Genomic DNA, 15,330 nt, shown 5'->3' with positions numbered 1-15,330 from the left:
AAGACTATACTTTTCTTTTTACCTCCCAGTTTGTCCTGCTTTCTCCAACACTGCCAAATGGTCCTACTACCATGTACTTCAAAGTTAACCAGGCAACAGAGGAGCGTGATGGAAAATATTATCTACCCCTTTGCTAAAACGTTACATGTCAACTTTTCACCTAAGGCAAAATTTAATGGCTGACTTGTGGATCTTTATTTCTAGAGATTTACTATGGAAACACTGACATAACCTTTAACCAGAGTAAACAGAGCCACTCTAATAAGCAGGCAACACCAAATCTAAAAATGTACGAGGAACAGAAAGATCCTGGCAGGAATTAATCTGCCATTTTCACACATCTGCCCGAGGGAGGTATTGTAATTGCAAAAATTTACTCTAAGACTGCTGAGACTCATAGTAATTATGTTTCTTTTTTTTTTTTTAATAGAAATAGCCACAGGTGGTAACAAATTGGGTTTTGAGATGGGGAACTGGGCATGCATTCTAACCCAAATTACTATGTAATTGTCTTGATTATAAAAAAAAATCGTAGAAAGTCTATTGCTCAAAATCAGAAAAAAGAAATTCTCCTTAATGTATTCCTTGTCTTTTAGTTCTTTTAGTTTCTCTCCACTTAGGCTCATAGCTTCATTTGTTGGTATTGGCACATCTGATATCAGGGCCACACTATAGAATAGGCTTTTGCCAATAACCCTTAGAAATTCCCCTGAGTGTTATTTGTGTATTAGATAGTTCACTTATTTCCTGCCTTATTATCATCTAGAGATAAATAGTAGTTTCCTAGAAGGTCAGGATCTACACTGAAATGTAGCTAATAATTACTATTATCCGTGCATCTGCCCATGCTAAAAGTGCAAGGTTATAGACTTTTTATTTCAATCTATGTGTTGTCTAAAATGTTTGTTATTTTTCACACACACACACACACACACACACACACACACACTCTTAATAATCCTCTATCTTATCCTACACCTAGCTTCATGCATTAGCACCAACATGTTATCATTGTTTTTTAAAGCTGCAAACATATTCTAGGCATACAATGCCAAGTAAGATTCAATTGTCAAGTGTACCTCCAAACTTTCTTAATCAGGAAATTCGGATTTAATCAACTAAAATTAAAATAAGAGATTAGGCACTGGCGTAAAGCAAAACAAAACAGAATTCATTAGTGTAATAGGAGGTCACATAAAGCTTAAAATAATAATAAAAATAAAGCAATCAAGTGTCTTGCCTTGAAATTACATGAAGGTAAGTTTGTATGTAATCTTTAATTCCATCTTAATGATAATGATAATAAAGATAAATGGTTGATTTCTCTTTTATTTTTCATGACTTATAACTCCCCTTATTCACATTCTTAATGCATTAAGTTGATTTGGGATAAACTTTCTAAAATGGATGTAAAACTGCAAAAGCAAACAGAAAGCAAGACTTTTGTGTCCCAAGAAAACACCACAATAGAATTCACCATTACTTAGACAATATTATGTTTTTTGCCGACAGAACCGTGGAAATCAAAGCAAATTATTTTTAAGGTTGTCTGGAAAATTTTTGTGACAAATGTTTATACAGAGATGTATCATTAAACAATTATCAGGTTTGAGATGGAAAATAACCCCTTCGGAACTAACTCCCTTTTTTTTCCCAAAAATACTAAATGATAATATTTTTTTCTTAATGAATTTTACTGAGATTTTAAGTATATTATGTCTCAAACATTCCAATTTCTTATTGTCATATCATCTACTGAAATGGCAAAAAAGCACATATTGGCCACTTTACACTCCGATAACAAAATGCTTCTCACGGTAATCATACGTAAATTTCTTTATAGATACAAGTTTTGCATATTGGAATTGCTCTGGTGAAATAGCAAAGAACCTATTGAATATCCAGTCATAAAACCATCTCAGTTTACTCTGATAAATTATGCTGTGTGAAAAATATAATAAACAGCTTTAAGCAAAGGCATTTATATTGGGGTCTGTGAATTGAAAAGAAATATATCTTGAGGGTAAAAACTATCATTTTAAGTTTCAAAACTGATGCAAGTGTTCATCCTGTGAATAAATATTTAGGAATTTATCTAAGACACTGATAGTGCAAAACTGGGTTATAGAGAGAAGAAAGATATTTAAGCCACTGTGACCATTTCTGCCCTATAATAAAATACCTGTTGCACTTCTGCTTTATAAAAGTAAGTTATTGGAATTTAGGAAATATGTGTATATTTAAACTTGAGTTTTATTGAATTTGAGGGCATAAAAATTCTAGGTGTAATTGTAATCCAATCACTGTTCATCATTGATTATTAATGATTCAAGCAGAAATACTGTAAAGAGGTATATCAATTGCTGACTTATGCCTAAATTACATTTTTTAAAGTTTTCACCAAAAGAAACTGAAGAAAATATATCTAAAGAACCATACTTGTTAGAAAGAAATTATTTAGTCACATTGTAAGTTAAATCTGTTATTTAAAAAAATATATATGCCACCAAAATAGCATTGGAATTTTTCTGAATATGAAGTCGTTATCTACATTATGTATTAATATAATTTACAAACATGTAACCAGTGTCTCTTAAAAACAATATATATCTATGAAAACAATTATAAAGGTATAACTTTGAAAACTTAAAATAGAGTTTTAATGCTCTCACTTTCAAATTCTACAAAGGCTGCTTTTAGCTGATAAAGAGAGTAAACAAGAAATTGTCCTTTATATGGTCCCTTTAATGTGTTCCACTAATTAAAAATCAATCAAAAACAGTTTAAGTTTAAAAAATAATAAATATTGTTCAGACAGGGTGTATTCCAGAGCCAAACAAGCTTGCATGATTATACTTATCTTTACCTTGCCCATTTTGCTTCCAATATAAATATGGTTCTTGAATATATTATTGAGTAGAAACATAAAGAAAATAACATGTCTATAAATACTTCAAAATGACTAAAACAAAATGCATTTCTAATACCACGAAATTATTTTAATATATTCCATTCCTCTAATCAAACCAAAGTCTATTTATGTAGATTAGTTACATCTAAAGTCTCATTTATCCAACCTCTATTTATCCTTTGATCACAAAGCTTGTTAACTTAAATGGTCTTTTATTGTTATGATTCATTTTCCCATAATTATGCTGTTTAACTGCCTTATTTTTTGAATAAATAAATGCAAACGCGCCAATCATATTCAGCACAGTTATGCTAGATGCTCAATGAACTGTAAGAGCCATTTCACTATAATAAAACTGCCTGGGATAGATCCAGGGCAAGGCCTACAAATACCAGTAATCAGAATGTCACTAAGACCAGAACGGATAGAAGCGCGTCACATGTATATCAATAGATTCTCTCAAACACTGTCTGAAACCAATTTTACAGTCTATCACTGGAAGAACTTTGTGCAGACAAGTGAAAGATGCCACCCACACAGCCACAATTTTGCATCTGTATTTTCGTCTTTTCTTTTCTTTTTCTGCTTTACCTAAAAAACATTGAACTTTAACTTCTACAGTAGCAAGGAAGCACAAGCAAACTTCTGCTTAGTCACAGCAGAGAAGGTTGATGTCATTAAGGACTTCTTTATTATAGATAATTTATTTCAGGAGACCAAAGGATAGCAATATATCACTGTCAAAGCTGGTGGTGAAAGCTATGACTAACCGTAAAATACCGTGTGCTGCTGAAGGAAACTCTTGTCAACGTCTCCTTTACTAAAATAGGTTGACAATAGATTAGTGTAGGTCTGATGAACTTTAAAAGTGTTTTGTAGGTGGGTGGCAGAAGTCACAGTATCTTCAAACTGATGGGCAGAATGAACTTTATGCCATTCTCTAACAAATATATAGTCCTATTGGTTAAAGGAATTCAGTACAGGAAAAAAAAAAAAAAACCTTCCCTAATGACTTTACTAAAATATGACTTTAAGATAATGCCCTGTGGGATTTATTAAACAGAAGTATCACTGAGGGGAATACATTATGGAGCAATGACTAATATCATAATTAGCAGGTGCATTTGTAAGAATTTACCCACTATTGAGTGTATTGCAAGGCTTCTCAGCATAGGGGAGTTAAGTTTTACTTCCTAACTGGCATGAGTATGGTTCTAACGGCTTCATCTTCCCCCTGTGGTTGTTTCATCATCACGATCAAGGCATATACTCTCAATAATGCCTCCAGCCATTCCACCATCCTCCCAAAAGAATCAGAAACTTGGATGAAAATTTTTTTCTTTTCATCTACATAAACTCCAACCTATTGCCCACTGAAGGCCAGTCGTTCCTCAACTTCTTCTCTGCTCTAGAATAACTGGCTCTGCTTTAAGGAACTTGAAAATCTGTGAAGTTTGAAAATAGTGCAATCATCAAGTTTTAACATATTTTCAAAGAAAAAAATGAAGGTTTGAGTTCATCCTTAAAAGTGGAGCTGCCTTGGGACTAAACAAGTATAACGAGTAATACTCATGCTTGAGTATTTATATACATCATATGGGAAATAGACATATATACATGAATACACATACTTTAATTTTGCCAAGAAGTTTTATGGTTCACATTTTCATAAATATAGGTAGAGCCTATCTTTACTGCAATAAGTGCATATAACCCTTTATTAATCTTCACATAAATATTTTCTTAATTTACCCCTTTTACTTTTATAGATATATTTCTATTGCATTGGATTACATAAGCAGCACTAACAGTAAAAAATTTGAAACCTGGTAGTGGTAGTAAAACATAAGAAAATATAAATACTATATTTGTAAATATTATTAAATACTTATCTGGAGATTTTTGGTTTTTTTTATTTTAAAATATGTATATTTCTTAATCCTTTAATAAAGGTATTTGAGATTATTTGAAGAGTAACCAATTTATTTTAACCTCATATATAAATCCATGTGCACTGTAAAAAAGTGAATATATAATTTCAACTTTATTAAGAAAAGTTTCTGGAAATTACGTTTGTTTTTATTTTTTAAATTTTTTTCATGTGTTTTGAACAATATGGTCACAGGTGATCGATGTTGTAGAAGACAGAAATTTTTTTCTTGACTAAAAAATATTTCAAGCAATTGAGACTAGAATTTTAGGACATACTTTTCTATAATCTGATGGTGTTCATGATCACACACAGCCTTAAATAACATGAAGATGCCAAGAATAAAATTCCAAAATTCTCCACGTAAACTTGGATATGATAATATTTATTGAAATTATAATATTCAGTCATAGAACTTAAGTAAACTACAAAATCACTCATACACTAAGAAAAATTTAAAATTTTCCTACTCTTACATTTTTAAAAGAATGATGAATTATCATCTCAGTGAAAAGATGATGAAGTATTTTACCTGGCTGGTATTTTGGAAATTTTGTTGAAAACTAAAAACTAATGAATGAAGAGGTTTTTACCTATGAGTAGTTATAGCAACTAATTCTAAAAATAAGATTTTCAGGTTTCTAGTTCATATAATTAAAGAAATTATAATTTTGTGTTTTCATTTATTGCAAAATAAACAAATGCACCCAAATTTACATTGGAGCTGAGAATTTCGTGGGTGCACACAAAACTAAGGAAAAAAGTAACAATGTATTAAAAATGATGATAATAATTTGAATTTTAAACTCTTCTCCAAAGAAACTCAAAACATCTTGATGGCTGATTATCTTTTAGTTAAGCTTTTTTGTACCTTATTTATACTATTTTTAATATATAGTAAAACAGAAAAAAATGCTTTATGGTAATGTACTCAGGTTAACTTAAAGTAGGAACTAATCCTTCCATCTTTCAAAAATTAAAAAAAAAATAAAAAGACAAATGGAAAAGACACTCTTGGAAGCCTGCTACAGGAAAGAGACATCCCCTTCCTATTTAGCCCATCATTACCCTTATAAGGAGAGATGTATATAATGTTTATGAAAATGAGTGCATGTAACTCATCAAACTGCCATCTTAGAACAACATTGCAGAAAAATAGCCTCAAAATTATATATGAAGAAAGACATAGTTCACAAGTTTTACGTTTGTTATTGAAATCACTAACATACTAGAATATGAAGTTTTAAAGATCACGATCTTGGGAGCTAATCGGAGTCCCTATAGTCAGGAACCTCTTGTGTTAGAGAAGTGGGACTAAAGGCAGACAACAGATAACGTTGCTAGTAAAGATACACTTTTTCTTTCACCTTTTCATTCTAAAATACTGAGTTTATTGTCTATGCTATGCTACTTTAGTCCTTTATGCTGCAATCTCATTTTTATATATTTGGATTGACTGTATTTACCGTGTGTTTAATTCTTTTTTATTGAAAAGGCCATGCACATATATCAAAAGGATTTTCTCCTCCTAGCATAAAAAGTCTAAAGTCAATCCTAATGTGAATCTTTTGAAATTGAACTATAAAACACCACATGAGAATGTATTCTTTTTTAAAATTTATTTTAGTAGATCTTATTCTGCTGGCTCAATATATTTTCTTCTATGAGTTCATATTGAAATGACTTGCAGTAGCACTACAAAGAAATCTGAAAACACAGATGTTCAAACAAAACTGGAAATTCTCCCAACAGTGGAGAAGTCCCTAGCCTCTTCTCAGCCAGGCCTTCATTGAAAACACCTGTTGAGAAGTTACCGTGAGACTGAACAAATGATTCTTGATAAGCTTCAATATGCAGTAACTTGTGACAATTAGTGATGATCTCTACTTGATTTTAGATTCTCATATTAACATATGAAATAATTCACATGAAAATTATTCCTACGAAAAGTGCTTTTATAAATTTGTATAACAATCTATTTGCCTTACCTACCACAAAATCTGTGCTCCTATTTTTCAAAATCAGTGTTACAGCTTTAAAATGAATGAAATATTTCATTATAACAATGTTGTATTATGAGTCACATTATTGAGGATATTTTAATCACTAGTCTATTACATAAACACTTCGCAGACTGAATTGACTTCATCTGAGAAACTTGAAGAAACCCTGATATAAAATCTCTTCTCACACACCACTGTTTCTACATAGTGGTTACATGTGTAACCAGCTTACATGATTGTTCTGCATCCATTTTCAATAAAAATACTCATGCCCAAGAACCTACAGATCTTAACCTTAAAATTAAGACCATGTGACTCACACGATATCATTCGATACTTTTTAAAAAATCTTTATTTAAACTGCAATATGAGTCTTCTGCGTCCTGAAATTCTTAAATTTCATATCACCCCTCTATACCAGTGTATCTCAAAACAATTATGAAATACGTTTCATTTCACCATGTGCCTTCTAAACAGCACAAACATACTGGAAAATAAAGCTAGAGCAGACGTAGTAGCTGCTAGTCCAAGTGCACTCTGTGGATTAAAAGACTACCTTCAGAAATACATGTGAGATTAGTAGTGTGTTTCCTCAGCAGGCTGTGTTAAATATACACACTAATAAATGCACTTTAAAACAAGGTACTGGATACCTGAGCACTTGAATTTAAGCATGTCACTTCAGCACAAAGTGTTTGAAGCATGCTAGTTTAAAGAAAAAGAGAAAAGGAGGGTCACTATAGTTAATTTACTCTGTTCTCAACAATAGGTACTGAGAAAAACCTGACGTATTTAAGAGGAAATTAACCTATTAGGAATTTACAAAGTATTCTTTATAAGACTGCAAAAACTCAGTAGAAAAAAAAAGAGAAAGACATAGTGCCTATTTTAACAGTTTAAATTGAGGATATTTCTAAGGCAGGAGTGATATGCAATATTGAGTCACCTTGGAAAAAAATTCAAGAAGTTAAAACTGAAACTTTTTGTATGTTTTTATGGCATGGATTAAGATTCTAGAAGAAAGGTAATGGCAAGGAAGTTTGTCATTTGTTTTTTTTAAATTATCTGTCTCTTTCCCTGCATGTGTGAGATTTGCTTTGACTTAAGTTTTACTGCTGAGAAGAATCATCATCATCATCATAATCATCACCATCACCATCATCATCATCACCACCATCCATTCCTCAAGCAATGAACAGCTTAAAGAACAGCATGGTGTAAATACAATATAGGCACCCCTGTCCCTTGAAACCTTATGGATACTTCCATCCAAATTTATTCCTCGCTAATCTGACCAAGGAAGCAGGCTTGCTGATATTCTACTGCACCAACTCCATTTTTACTGGAAACTAAATAAGAATTCATCTAACAGCACTTGAAATGGAAGAGTAAACATTAACCCTCTGTGATATCTTTGAAATTGTCGATGGTAAAAATAGAAGAAAGGTATTTAACATATGTGTATATGCAAAATGACTGCAAAAGATCTATCAATACATATTTTAACCTATCTCCCTAAAGAGATTATTATAAATACCAGTTTTACACAGTTACAGGAAGACTTTCATGGAAACCACAATATTTTTTAAGGGAGATGTTTCTTGTTCAGTCTTTTATAGACATCAAAAAATCATGATTACTGGTATACAGAAGACACCTTAAAAGCGGGATTTAATACTACAATTGATACTTCAGTATTCAGTAGCATCAAGTACAAGAGTTTGCTTTACAAGGACATTATGCTATTAAAAGAAAATATGTTCTGCTGACTTTTAGAATTTGTTATATTTATGTAGAAAGGATAAGGTTATGAAATGTTACTATTCATTTTAATAATAAAAACATTAGTCAAGTGTCATTAAAAGGTATTTGCTTTTCAAAGCATAAAATTATGAACAAATTAACTTCATTTGCCCCAAACTAATCTTCCTCCCAAAGTGTCACTTTTAGTTAAACTCAATTTTGAATTTCAAGTAGTGCTCATCCAGAGTAATTTGTAGCAACATGCATTTATAATAAGCAAGAATTAAGTTTTTCTGTGACACAACCTAATAGTGGATAAAAGAAGCTAGGCAGTGGCTAGACAAAGTACAGTCACCTGCTATCGTTAGAATCTATGTTCATGATGGGTCAGTCATTTAGGTTTTTTAAAAAATATATCAATAACTTTGGATCATACTATCTAAAAACATTAAATATCTCTTAGACATACTGAAAATATATAGTATGCCAACTAAATGCATCCTGAAATTCTTTTTGGTGCATCAAGTGCCTTTAATGCCAACTTTGCCTCCTGTTTTCAACCATATAAAGTCAGTCTGTGACCCTCTGGTGCACCCTATTCCTTCCTCAATGACTCCAAGAAACAGATCAGGACAAAATAAATATAAACTTTTAAGAAACAGTTAATGGTCATTACCCAGAGCCTACATTTATTCAAACTTTTGCAAGAGCTTCAGAGCATAATTCATGTATTAAAAGTTTAAACTACACTAAGACATGATGCAGACTGCTGTAAAGGATAAATTAGGCTCATATTCTTTAAAACACTTTTTAAAATATAAAACTGATTTTTGCCTAGTTGCTGTTTTGTATTTGAAAAAGTTAACTTCTGAGTATTTGAGTATACGTTTCTTTCCTTTTTGGCATCAGATTTTTTAAACAGAACTAAAAAAGCAAATTTAACTAAAACTTTTTTTTTTCTACTCTAGGAATCCTTTGTTATGGAGAGAAATGTAGACCAACGAATAAAAATTAAATGAACTCTAAATGCTGAACACTGTTTACATTTTTAAGTCTACAAAAATAAACTTTAAAATACAACAAAAGTCAGACATTCACATCTTTTAGACTTTAGACTATTTACATGGGAGGGATTATGTATAGAATATGTCGTACAAGTAGTGGCAAAAGTGTAAACCATTTTCACTTAAAAATCTTTCCCTCTCACTGCTGCTGGCAGTGCGGTTTTGCCCTGTTCCAAAGGTTTCAGGACAGCTCCAAAAACCAGCAATAAAGTAAAGTCCCAGTTAGGCTAAAAGTCTCTTACCTGAATTATGGACATCCGAGTGGCGGGGGTCTCGCTCGCATTAGTCCCTTGTCCGGTGAAGCTGGTGTGGCAGCCCGCGTGCCCCTGAGGAACAGTCAGGTTGTTGGAGGCCGGTTTGAGATACATCACCTCCGACCGGGGCGAGCTGAGGGGCAGGCGGGTCTGGTAGTCGAAGTACATAGGGGAGGTGGCCAGGGAGGGGCTGCTCACCACGTTCATGACGTTCATGGCGTTCCTCTCTTCCACCTCGCTCTGCACCAGCATAATATCATTTTTGTTGATCTTTTTCTTCTTACCCTTGCCCCCACCCAGCTGCGGGTGGCTGTACTCGGCGATGCGGCAGTTGTAAGTGCGAATCTCCTTGTTCTCGCGCTTGCACTTGACGGCAATGGTGATCATGGCCGCTAGGAGAATGATGGAGATAGTGCTAAGAGTCACGATGAGCGGCAGCGACATGTCCCAGTGGTGCTGCTCGCCGTTTACCCGCGGAACCCCTTCGGGCAGGGAGCCGCTCACCGAGCGGATGATGAGCTTGGCCACCGCGGACAGTGTGGGCTTCCCGTGGTCAGTCACCTTCACTACCAGCTCCACCACTGGCGTCACGTCCTCCCAGAAGGGGTGCAGCGTGCGGATCTCGCCGCTGGAGGGATCGATTTCAAACAGGTGGTCGTCGTTTCCATCTACGATCTCGTAGGTGAGGCGCCCACTCTCGCCGAAGTCACTGTCAAGGGCGCGAACGGTGCTCACCAGGTAGCCCAGGCCGGCGTTGCGCGGCACCTGCAGCTCAGCTGTGTCGTTCTGCAGCGTGGGCAGCACGATCACCGGCGCGTTGTCATTCACGTCTAGCACTGTCACCCTCACGGTTGCGTTGCTCTCCAAGTGCGCGGGCGCCCCGGAGTCCTTAGCAAGCACCTTGAACTCAAAAGCCTTGGTCTGCTCATAGTTAAAGGAGCGCAGGGCGTAGATAGCCCCGTTGGTGGGGTTCACAGACACATAGGTATAGATGGACACGTCGCCGATGTGCGAGGGCAGGATAGAGTAGGACACCGTGCCGTTTTGGCCCAGGTCAGGATCCTGGGCGAGCACCGAGCCCAGGTACTCTCCTGGGATGTTATTTTCGTGCACCTGCAGCACATAGAGTCCCTTGGTGAAACGAGGAGGGTTGTCGTTCTCGTCCAGAATCTTGACAGCGAACGACTTGGTGGAGTTGAGAGGAGGCGAGCCCCCGTCCCGCGCCACGATTGTCACGTTGTACTCGTCTTGTGTCTCGCGGTCCAGCGGGCGGTCAGTCACCACCGTGTAGAAGTTGTCGTAGTTCTCCTCAAGCTTGAAGGGCACGGAACCTCCGGCCCCCCCCAGGCCGCCGCCGCCGCCGCCCGTTCCTCCTCCGCCCAGTACCCTGCACTGCAGCTGCCCGTTCTTGCCAGAGTCCCGGTCAGTGACCCGCACTAGGGCTATGACGGTACCGGGCGGGGCGGCCTCGCTCAGCGCCCCCTGGCGCACGGAGACGAAACCGATGGACGGCGCGTTGTCGTTGCGGTCGATGAGCTTGACAGTGACCTTGCAGTGGGCCGGGATGGGGTTGGGCCCCAAGTCTCGGGCCTGTACGTCGATCTCCAGCATCCCATTCTCCTCATAGTCCAGGTTGCCCTTGACACGGATCAGGCCGGTCTTAGGGTCGATGGAGAAGAGCTCTCTTACGCGGTCGGGCACATAGCTGCTGAAGGAGTAGAGTACTTCACCATTGGGACCCTCGTCGGCGTCGGTGGCATTCAGATCAATGACCACGGTGCCCAGTGGGGCATTCTCTGGCAGCTCTACCAAGTAGGAGGGCGCCTCGAAGACCGGGCTGTTGTCGTTAGAGTCTATCACCTTCACGTTGATTTGCACTGTGGCCGATCGCGGCGGCTCGCCGCCGTCCAGGGCGGTCAGCACAAGAGTGTGGTGGTTCTGCTGCTCGCGGTCCAGCGCCTTCTGGATAACCAGCTCTGGGAACTTGGTGCCGTCGCCGCGGGACTTGACGTCCAGCGCGAAGAGCCCGTGGTCGTCGCGCGTGAGCAGATAGGTGCGGAGCCCGTTCTCGCCGGCGTCCGGGTCATGTGCGCTGGTGAGAGGGAAGCGGGTGCCCGGCGCTGCGTTCTCCGAGATGTCCATCTCAATCTGGTCCGAGGGGAAGGAGGGGGCATTGTCATTGATGTCCTGGATCTCCACCTTGATCATGCAGATTTCCTTGTCATTGGCGAACACCTCGAGGGACAGCTGGCACTTGGCGTTGTGGCGGCACAGGGACTCACGGTCGATGCGCTGCTTGGTGTAGAGGAGCCCGCTGTCCGCGTCCACGTCCAGCAGGTGCGGCGCTGAGTTCTCCAGCACCCGGTAGCTACCCGACTTGCTTCGCCCGCCGCCGCCACCGCCACCGCGCTCTGCCGGCGGAAGCCCCGGCTGCAGTCGAGCATCCTTGCCGATGTTGCCGATCACGGTGCCGGCCCCTTGCTCCTCCGGCACCGAGTAGTTGAGGTTTTTGAGCGTCAGGGCAGGGGCCCAAAGGAGGAAACAGCAACAGATGGAAAGGTACATCCCAGACCGGTGGGGTGGGGGCAGGAGCAGCCGGACTGGAGGGGCCAGCGAGTGGGTGCGCGCCAGCTTGGAGCTCGGGCTCAGCGTGCGCGCACGACACGAGCCACAAGTCTGTGGGTCCTTCCTTCCCTCTGCTCCTGGGCTGCGGCACCGGCGGTCTCCTTATTCCGCTCAAGTTCCCCAAACCTGTTGATCTACAGCATCCGCACTGGGAGAGAAGCGGCGGCGCAGCGAAGCTGCAGGGGCACGGAGCAAGGCGGTGGCTCCCTGCGGCTGGGGGCGAGCCCGGGGCTTTGTCTCTTCCGCCGGGACTTGGGGCGACTCAAAGTTGAGCGATGAGGCCAGCGATAAGATGGAAATCGCGTCTAGAAGGGATGGTAAAGAATCCGTAGATTTTCCTGGCTCCCGCTAGGGCGCTGCAAATCCACTCCGGCGGTAGCCGCCGGAATACTCTTCACATCGGGTGGGGGAGGGAGCGGGGAGGTGTGTCTTCAGGCAGATGGGAAAGTGAAATCCTTACTTGTTCCTCGTCTCCTATGATGAAATTGATGGCGATGAGGAGAAACGCAGGGAGAGTCAGATGTATTTTGAAGCTTCGCCGGAGCCCGGTGAAATGTCTGCTGGCTTCGCGGGCTGTTCGGTTTTCAGGCAGTGTTTTGCTGCATTTAGAGATCTAATCTTGCATTGCTGGCTGAGGCAGAGGCGGCGGCGGACTGCATCTCCCAGCCAAGCGTATTTTTTTCCTCTCTCTCCTTTCCGAGCAGCCAAAGGGAGGGGAGGAAATGCAGCGCAAAGAACTAGTGTCCCGATTTGTAGTTTCCTCCCTCCACCAAGCTCCTCCCTCTCTTCCTCGGAAAAGGCTCTCCCCTGAAGTCAGGAAAGCCACAGCCAGATCAGTGTTTGCGGTGTGAGTCTGTTGGGAGGGGGGAAATATATAGCTCTATCTCCGCCTCTGTTCGTAGAACACACACTCTGTGATTTCTCTATGCCAAGCCAGTAGCCGCCGCTACCATCCCATTCTCTCCCCGAGAGCAAGGACTTCTCTCGATGCAGTTTAATTCCAGTTTGCTTTTCTTCCCAGGCGAAAGGAAATCAACAGGCAACTCATGGTTGGATGTGCAGATTTGAAGGGGGAGGGGGAGGCGGAATAAAAAGGAAGGGGGAGCCACCCTCCCAGTCCTCGCACACACACTCTCCCTGTCTCTCGCTAGAAGGGAAACAGTCTCTGCATTCACAGGGCTGGGCTGTCAAGTGCCTCTCTTTTCTTTCTATTCAGCATCTCCTTCCAATGGCCCTGCCTCCCAGTCCTCTTCATCTAGAAAGGAAAACCTTGGCGAGGAATAAAAGTGGTGAATATTTGAAGCGAATAAAGTGCGGGTTTTTTTCCCGTCAATTTTTTTTTTTTAATAGTAGGAGTGGGGTGGATGAAAGAAACACATCAAGGTTTGGCGTGATGCATTCTGCAGTCTCGCTCTCACACAGTCTCTCTGGGCGACTCGAGGAGGGCAGGGGGTGAGGAGCTGCGGCCGCGGCTGTCCAGCCAGGGGCGCCCACCCCCGAGAGCTACCTCCGAGGGGATGTTAGGCACAGGTCTGTCTACACATTATTTCGGGTTCTCGAGGCGCCTCGACATACGGGAATGACACATCCAGAAATGCAGGTGTTCCGATCTGCCCGATGAGTCAGAAGCAGTGGAACGAATCGTATTCACTCTCGCCTCATGGTCCTCCCTTCACAGACATTAGTTGCGGCTTCTTCCTAACGCTTTCTCTGACTCACTCTATAGAAAGAAAAGCCAGATTCATGTTTTGGAGAAAAAGAAAAAGCGAGAGAAAAGGGAGGGAGGGAAGGAGGAAGGTGTAGCTGAATCCAGCAGCACTTTTACTCTACCTCTTTCTGCCGGGGTCCGAGGGTCTGGAAAACAAGGCGTCTGTTTTGCTAGGTGTATTTATTTATTTATTTAAAAAAAAAAGCACACAAAAAAAACCCCTTTCTTTTTAGTTAGGCTTGAGGAACCCCCAAATCTTTCAGAGTCTTGGAAAAAAAGAGAAAAAAAATCAGGATTCCAGTGACTGTTCACAGCTTAGCCCCACATCATAGTTCACGATTTTCCTCTCAATGTTCTCTATTCACAAAGTCCAGCACCGGTGTGCATAGTTAATTGTGCAGTCCGTTGTGGAGGGCTTTTTTTTTTTTTCCTCCTTTTCTGTCACGGTGGTCTCTTTTAATCTGGTGCCTGTCAGGATCAGCTCATAGCCTGCGAAAGACGTGCGGATTTCAAAGCAAATAAATCCATCTCCGCAAGCAAAGCATCAGAGGAAATGAAAGGTGAAAATTCAACAGTTGGAGTAGCGTCTCCCCAGCCGCCCTCCGCCGCTGCCGCATCCGCCGGGCTCGCAGTCCCAGCTCTCTCCCCAGTGCCTCTTGCTGACTGACTCTATTCACCTCACGCCGCCGCTTAAACATTGATACTGATTCCCTGCCAGCCAATCCGCGTGAGGAACAAGGCCCTGCCTCCTCGCCCACGCCCAATAGAAGGCGGAAAAGAGACTGGCGGGGGTGGAGCCAGGAACCCCAGCTCTTCAGAGTCATTGATTAGATCAGTTAGATGGGAGACCAGCCGGGCTACCCAAGCTCCGCGCTCCGCTTTGGCAGCGGCGCCCAGGGCCTCGTCGCCGGGTCTCCTGAGTCTTTAACTACTGGGAGAAGCTTCTCCACCCTCTTCCTCCAGAAAAAGGAGAATTAAGAGAAAAAAAAAAGTTTGACAGCGATTTAATTTTTTATTCCATGTACACAGGAACCGGAATCGCAGCGTGCTTGCAGAATAAGGTAGCTGCGGTCTTCCCGATGGGTTTCTGTA

At 40.6% G+C, this 15,330-nt stretch overlaps 1 protein-coding gene across 4 annotated transcripts in view; it reads right to left on the bottom strand.

Annotated features, from left to right (window-relative positions):
- PCDH17 (protocadherin 17) overlaps window positions 1–14,918 on the bottom strand; it is a 96,646-nt gene extending 81,728 nt beyond the window's left edge. For 3 of the 4 annotated variants that reach the window (XM_034665270.1, XM_034665271.1, XM_034665272.1), the window contains exon 1: window positions 9,894–14,918. In XM_034665270.1, coding sequence (XP_034521161.1) covers window positions 9,894–12,470 — 2,577 coding nt within the window. In that variant the 5' untranslated portion in view covers window positions 12,471–14,918. The remainder of the gene's footprint in view (window positions 1–9,893) is intronic. The other variant, XM_002927915.4, reaches the window with a different exon arrangement.
- Between the last annotated feature and the right edge of the window lie 412 nt (window positions 14,919–15,330).

This window comes from Ailuropoda melanoleuca, chromosome 7 (assembly GCF_002007445.2).
Source record: "Ailuropoda melanoleuca isolate Jingjing chromosome 7, ASM200744v2, whole genome shotgun sequence".
NCBI classification, from domain to species: domain Eukaryota; kingdom Metazoa; phylum Chordata; class Mammalia; order Carnivora; family Ursidae; genus Ailuropoda; species Ailuropoda melanoleuca.
The sequence above is the reverse complement of the archived record's forward strand: the minus strand, read 5'-3'. Positions and strand labels throughout refer to the sequence as shown.